General features: G+C 47.6%; 1 protein-coding gene across 1 annotated transcript; it reads right to left on the bottom strand.

Moving 5' to 3' along the window:
* Positions 1–5,246: 5,246 nt before the first annotated feature.
* Positions 5,247–6,328, bottom strand: TEX13B (testis expressed 13B). The gene is made up of 2 exons (XM_065916899.1): positions 5,475–6,328; positions 5,247–5,340 (listed from the first exon to the last, which is right to left on the bottom strand). The coding sequence occupies exons 1-2, from the start codon at positions 6,326–6,328 to the stop codon at positions 5,247–5,249; spliced, it is 948 nt and encodes a 315-aa protein (XP_065772971.1).
* Positions 6,329–6,743: the final 415 nt, after the last annotated feature.

Genomic DNA, 6,743 nt, shown 5'->3' with positions numbered 1-6,743 from the left:
AGGTGTTGTATAATTATAAAAGGTTATGAGCATATTAATCATTAGGATTATAATTGAGCACTCTGCTATTTTGGTGTTGGACAACTATTTTGGAAAAGGTTGTAAACTTAAAGTTGAATTGGTCCTCACTCTTCTCTACATGTATTTCATCACTGAGGCCTCAGAGAGCTCCAGGTTGGTAACAGACAGAGCTTACTCTGTATATATTGCTATAAGGCACTCCTGTGTATATTGCTATGAAGCCTGCGTTCTTTCTGCCAAACTGACACCTATGTGGAGAGTTGAGAGCTGGAGTTCAGAGAGGCTTAGGTAAACCACTTACACAATATGTGCTCTGTATACTGCAAAGTACAGCTCTACTGACTGACTCAAGAAAAATGCCACTGGTCAAAGTCTGTTTTCAATACTCAGGTTAATATGGACAGTGCCTCTTTTAGTTGTGGAGTCAGGTGAAGGGTAGGGGACCTTGAGAAGGATGACAGTGGGCAGAAGGCTCAACTTGGAAAATGAGTTAACCCGAGTCTTTTCTCTGGTAATTGTTAGTTCCTCAGTGGGCAGTAGCATAGAGATAGAATTGAGCATGGGGTATGTGTGTTTGTGGGAAGTGAGGGGAGCATGGAGGTGTAGCAAGAATTTGTGTTTGGGACCAGAAAGGAAGGGGTAGAAGTTACCTGGACTTGTAATTATGAAAGAACTTGGCTACTGTGTCTTCATGAATTCATGACAGCTTCAATTCAACTGTATATTATAAAGTAAAATAATGGGCAATATATACTGAGCACAATATACACAATATACAATAAGCACTGATGGAAACAAAAAGGGGTTTTTGTTCATTTGATGTTTCCAGAAAATCAGCCTTAGATGGAGTCCCCACCCCTCAACCCATTACCTTTATCAGAGGGCTAAAATTCTTTTCAAAATTTAACCAAATAAAACACCAAAAGCCCGCAAAAACCTCTTCTTCAAGGCATGTTGACTAAGTGAGAGTGTACTGCAGTTGATCCTTGAGCAATAAAGATTTGAACTGTACAGATTTTTCTCAATAAATGTGTACTACGGGATTGAGGCTGGTTGAATCCTCAGATGAAGAACCTCCGATATGGAGGGATAAGAAGGGCTCACTCGAAAGTTTTATGTGGGTTTTCAACTGCAGGGGTGTGGCACCCTTGGTCCCCACATTGTTCAATGGTCAACTGTATCGAACTTTCCTAGCTCTCAATTATTGTCATTAATTCTTCTGAGTACTGACAGCCAAGAATCAGTTACAGTGTACAGATAGCTTAAGCAAGTCACTTGACTTCTTGGAGCATCTGCAAAATGGGGATTACAATACCAGTCATTGGATTAAGGACAAGATAAAATAAACTGTGTGTAAAGTGCTTACCTCAGTGCCTGGGACACAATACCATGATTTTGGAGTCAGACAGACCTGAATACTTAACTTCATTCTGTTCCTATTTGACTTTGGGCAAATTACTTTTTGTGCCTTGATTCCTTATCTGCAAAATGGGGTATTAATTCCTAAGGTTTTTGTAAATTAGTACTAAGATGGCAATAGAAGCCAAAATAAGCCTGTTACTTAAAATTTTGCTTTAATACTTTTATTTTTGCTTTCTCGTCTTTTAGGCCCTTCCAGCTGCACAATTTGCCAGTCTCTCCACTACGCTTGCTTTGCCAAGCACTGCATAATCCATACTGTAAAATAAAAAACCTGAAGTAAGTTGGACCTTGCTTTAAACTCTTAGGTATTTGCAGGTAGTAACTGGGTTGCTGCGAATTGTTCTTTCATCTGATTGGACTTGAAAACAAAGTATAACTGGCACTGAGCTTCTTCATAGCAGAGCAGCAAAAGAAAAGATACGCTACAAGCCTAGAAGGGGTAGGGAGTCAGGCAGAGAACTCTGCCAACCCTTCCTGCCTCTTCCCCTTTGGTATGTGTTGCTTTTTGCTGTAGCAAGTGGGTGTCAGGCTCTAATACCTAGGGGTTTGTGTCTGGTGCCCTGGACCTGCCTTACTCCATTCCCCGCCTTTTCCTTCTAGACTCCCAGTCTTCCCTTTGGTTTCCTTTTCTTTCCCTCCATTCCTCACCCCAACCCTCCTCTTCAGTTATTCCCCAAGTGCAATTACTCAGAAGTACCCACCCCACACCCTGACCTATATTCTCATTCACTCTCAGGTCCCCTTGTCTAGTCCGTCCACATCATAAACACACAAATAGGAGCTGCCTTGGTTCCTCACCTCCTCCCCACAGATTCATGTCTGCTTTCCTTCCCTCTTGTCCCAGAGGAAGAGGTGGTCTTTCCAAACCCACCCATGCCAGTAAATTCACTTTTTATTTTTTGTACTTTTGTGAGCATTTATTTTACTTCATACAATACAGAAGTATATAAAGATATAAAGGCTCTTCATCCCACTGCCCCATACCCCAACCAACCCCATATACCTATCTGCTTCCCATCCTCTAATCCTGGATCCCACCACCCTCCCTAGTTAATAGCTTGTTTGCTAAATGTCTTCCCAGACGTCTTTCTTTTGCATATTCAAATATAAATCTATAGCATAAGGCACACATAAATCTGTAACATACATAGCATACACACACACAGAACTTAATGGGAGTTTATTTCACACACAAAGACACAATGGCACTCATATTTTTTCATTGAATAGTACAGTGGACATGCCTCCAATACAGTATGCAGGATCTACCGCACAGTCAAGGGTCCTTGAAGAAGAGCCTCCCCTCAGTAATTGCACTTCCTCACTTCTACTCACTCCTCAGTCCTTGCAACTGGGTTTCTGCCCACCCCCCCACCCAGACTGGCTTAAAAATCAGACGTTGCCAGACCCAATGAACACTTTTCCTCCCTTAGTGTCCCACCCTTTGCAACTCTCTTCCCCTTGTTTCAACTACTCCTAAGTATTTCATTGCCTCCATGGTTCCCAATCAGTGCAGTTTTGCCCTCCAGTGGACATGTGGCAACATATAAAGATATTTTTGGTTGTCAAGAGTTGTTTTGGTGGGGTGTTGGGGTGGGGTGCTACTGGCATCTAGTGGGTGGAGGCCAGGGATTGTGCCAAACATCCTAGTATATTGGACAGCCTCTTGAAACAAAGAATTATCTAATTTCAAATGTCAAAGAGTTGTGAGATTTGGAAACAGTTCCTAAGATATAAACAAGCCCAAAGAAATTTCTGACAAGTGGAGGATACAGATCTTGCCTCTAATCCTGATGACTGTTAACATCTGCTCTGACCGGATATAGCTCAAAGTCACATCCAGTTACTGCAGAGGTGTCCCAGGTTATGACAGCTTCAGTACCTAGGTCCACAGTTCCCAGGCGATGTCCAGGGCTTCTCTGTCTGAGTTTGATCCATCCTTTCATCTGTGGGCTAAAACATACATTTAGCTTCCCTCAACACAGCTTATAGGCATCAGATGGGGAGATGCACACCATCCTCCCCCTTCTACTCCCACCCTCTGGGAATTGATTTCCCATCAGGCTAAGTTCCATTATGCATTTCTGAATTTACTAGGAGCTTTGTAGCCAGACTCCCCTCCCACTGTAATCTGGTGATGGGGGGAGAAAATCTCAGGATGGCATCATCCTTTGTTCAGTGGTCTAGACCAGCAAACCGTTCAGGCACTCTCAGTTGCTGACTCACCTTGAAAGTGGCACAAGTTTCCTGTTCAGATCTGCCTGTCCCCAGTTGGAAGTGGGGACTGGGGAGGATTCTCCTCATGAGGCTGAACAACGATACCAGTCTTTGTCTGCAGCTGGCGCTGGCGTCCTCTGAACAAAGCCCTGAGGGATTCCCTTAGGGGTGGTGAATCTCTGCCCTGTTGTAAGCCCAGGGTTAACCTCAGGCCTGCTTTAAGTGTTTCTTATGTAATTCACTCAGAACATGAATAAGCTTTTTGTCCAGTTCATTCCTGGAGCCTTGGGATACAGGAATCCCCACTACCCATCACTCCCTGATGCACCTCACCAGTCAGTTCCAACATCTTTTTTGATGGTTTACAGTTTGCAACTTCTCTTCTGGTATAAACTTCTGGCTTGGCTAAAATCTGGTTGCCCAGAACAAGAACTTGCTCAAGTCAGCTTAAAGAAAAGAGGATCGCTATGAATTTTCACTCAGCAAAATTGCAGGAAGTGGAAAAGTGATCAGGCTGTCACTCTCCATCTCTGGGGTCACAGGATCAACTCTTCTCTGCTTCTCTGTGCCTCTCTGCCCCCTGGGCCCTCATAGTGTCATTCTCTAAAAAACACTTGGCTTCTGTAAAGCACACAGTTCTATTCCCCCACAGCCAGGTCTCAGCTGTGGCCTCGGTGTTCATGAGTGTGACCTTGACCCCGATCCCAGTGATCCACTGCTTCACTTCCCAACACCATCCGAACTATGGAATCTGTCTCTGTTCAGATTCTCAGAATATTTGGTTTAGGATGGGTCACATGTCCCATGTGAGAACATTTGGCTCAGGATTGGTCAAATGTCCATTCCTGGTCCAATCATCTACAGCTTAGTGTGGGGGCGGGGGTAGGGAGTGGGAGTGTTATATACTGGCTGCCCAGTTCCAACAGATAACTAGAGCTGCGAAAAGAAATACAAACAGAAACTGCAGCAGTTCTGGGGTGTGGATACTCGTTCAGTCGTGTGTGACTTTTTAGTGACTCTATGGACTGTAGCCTGCCAGGCTCCTCTGTTCAGGGAATTCTCTAGGCAAGAATACTGGAGTGGATTGCCATTTCCTTCTCCAGAGGATCTTCCTGATCCAGGGGATTGATCCAGAGTCTCCTGCATTGCAGGCAGATTCCTTCCTGTCTGCACCACCAGGGAAGCCCCTGGAACACAAAGGGTTGAGGTCAACGAGGGTGGGAGATGGGGTAGGTGTTGGGGACGGTGTAATCGTCCCCAACACCTACCCCATCTCCCCCAACCTCATTCTTCCACTCTTCCCCTGACTTCACACCACCCACCCACCCCCACCTTTCCCCCCTCTGGATATATTTTTGCTGTTTCACATTTCTGAATTCACTTGAGGGCTCTATAGTCACATACACTTTCCACAGTGGAAACAACTACCCCTCAGTGAAAAATTCACAGATTTACACCAAGGGCAGTCCCAATTCTCAGGTCTGTTAAATATTGGAAGTCTTATCTGCTGAAGGGGATCAGAATCGCTCCTGTCTCCTTCTTGAGGGTCTACTCCCTGGATCCCTCCATCAGACCACAAGCTAAAATCAGAGGATCCCCAGTGGGGAGATGTCTGAGATGAAGCTCCTGCTGTGAACGGTGCTTGTGGTAGAGATGTGGATGGGGATGGTGTTGGTGCGTCTGGGAAGGGGGCTGAGGGGCATGAGTATGAATATGTGAATGAGGCAGGGAGCTGGACAGGAAGGGGTTCAGATGAGACTGTTGCCTCGGGCTTGAGCATCCCAGACAAAGAATACATGGCTGTTTCCACTGACCTGAAATCTACCTCACTCTGCCCGCCAGAAGTGTAATTTTTCTGGTCTACAATTCTAAGAAGTTGCATAAGGTCTATACTCAGATCTTCTGCCCCCTCGGCAGCTTCCGCTCCCTCTGCATCCTCCTGTCTTCCTCCTCCTGTGGCTTCAGAAGCCGCAGCAGTAGTAGCAGTGGCCCCTGCCTCCTCCTCCTCTTCCTCTTCACTTGTTACTTCTGTTCCAGCCCCACTGGCAGTGACCAGGCTTGGCCCCTCTGCAACTGGCGCCTGGGCAGACCGCAGCTCCTGGAAAGAAGTGAGCAGAGTTGTGACCTGCCCTGAAATCGGGGTGTGGGGGGGTGCGCGGCAGGACTGAATGGGTGGGGCGGGACGGGGGACAGGGGACGGTAATCTTACGGCCTTGAAGAGCTTCCACTTCAGGAAGTCCCGCTCTTTCTGCACTTCCACCAGGCTGGCCTGGATCAGCTGCAGCCGGAAGGCCGCCTCCTTGCGTTCCACCTCGTACTGTGCCGCGAGCAACTTCAGGTCTGAGGTCAACGCCTGCGAGGCTGACCTGTGCAGCCCGGCGAAGTCGTGCAGCCACTGCACCCTGTGTCTGTGTAACTGGCTCTGCTTGTGGGCGAAGCGCACGCCCAGGGCCAGGGTGCTCCAGGCACAGGCCTCCTTGGCCTGGCTGGGCACCAGACGGTCCTCCAAGATGGCCCTGAGCTTGTCCTCCACCTTCTCCCACGACAGAGACAGATTCTCAAGGTAGAACTCAGGGCCTTTCGCGTGCCTGGACATCCTCTCGTTGATGAAAGCCATCACTTTGCCATGTCGGAACCCACTACCGAGGTCTTCAGATTTCAAGGCCATGACGACTGAGTGCCTTTGGGGCTTGGCTGGCTCTGCGGGGATAAATCTATCAGTCCCCCTCCCCTCCCCCACCCCTTGAGTCTCCTCTTCTCCGCTTACCTCCCCCGTCCCTCACACCCTCCTAAAGACCCTTTGTCCCGCCCCAGGACACCTCCCACCGAGCCTCACCTCCTGGCTAGTGATAGTACAGGCCAAAAAAACCGCCTACCACTCGCAAAAGGTACCTCTCCTCCCTGAGTGCGCCAGCGAAAGAAAAGCGCTGGCCCACCCTTCGAGGCTTTTAACCTTGGGAATGTTCCAACTTCCAGAAACCGCGAGGGTGGGAGGGGTGCATGAAGATTTCCCTGCCCCCCCTCCCGCCAGACATAAAAGAACGTCCTACAGTGTTGCAAATCTTCAAAGGTGGGAAGAAACA

Source organism: Muntiacus reevesi, chromosome X (genome assembly GCF_963930625.1).
Source record: "Muntiacus reevesi chromosome X, mMunRee1.1, whole genome shotgun sequence".
Classification (NCBI taxonomy): Eukaryota; Metazoa; Chordata; class Mammalia; order Artiodactyla; family Cervidae; genus Muntiacus; species Muntiacus reevesi.
The sequence above is the reverse complement of the archived record's forward strand: the minus strand, read 5'-3'. Positions and strand labels throughout refer to the sequence as shown.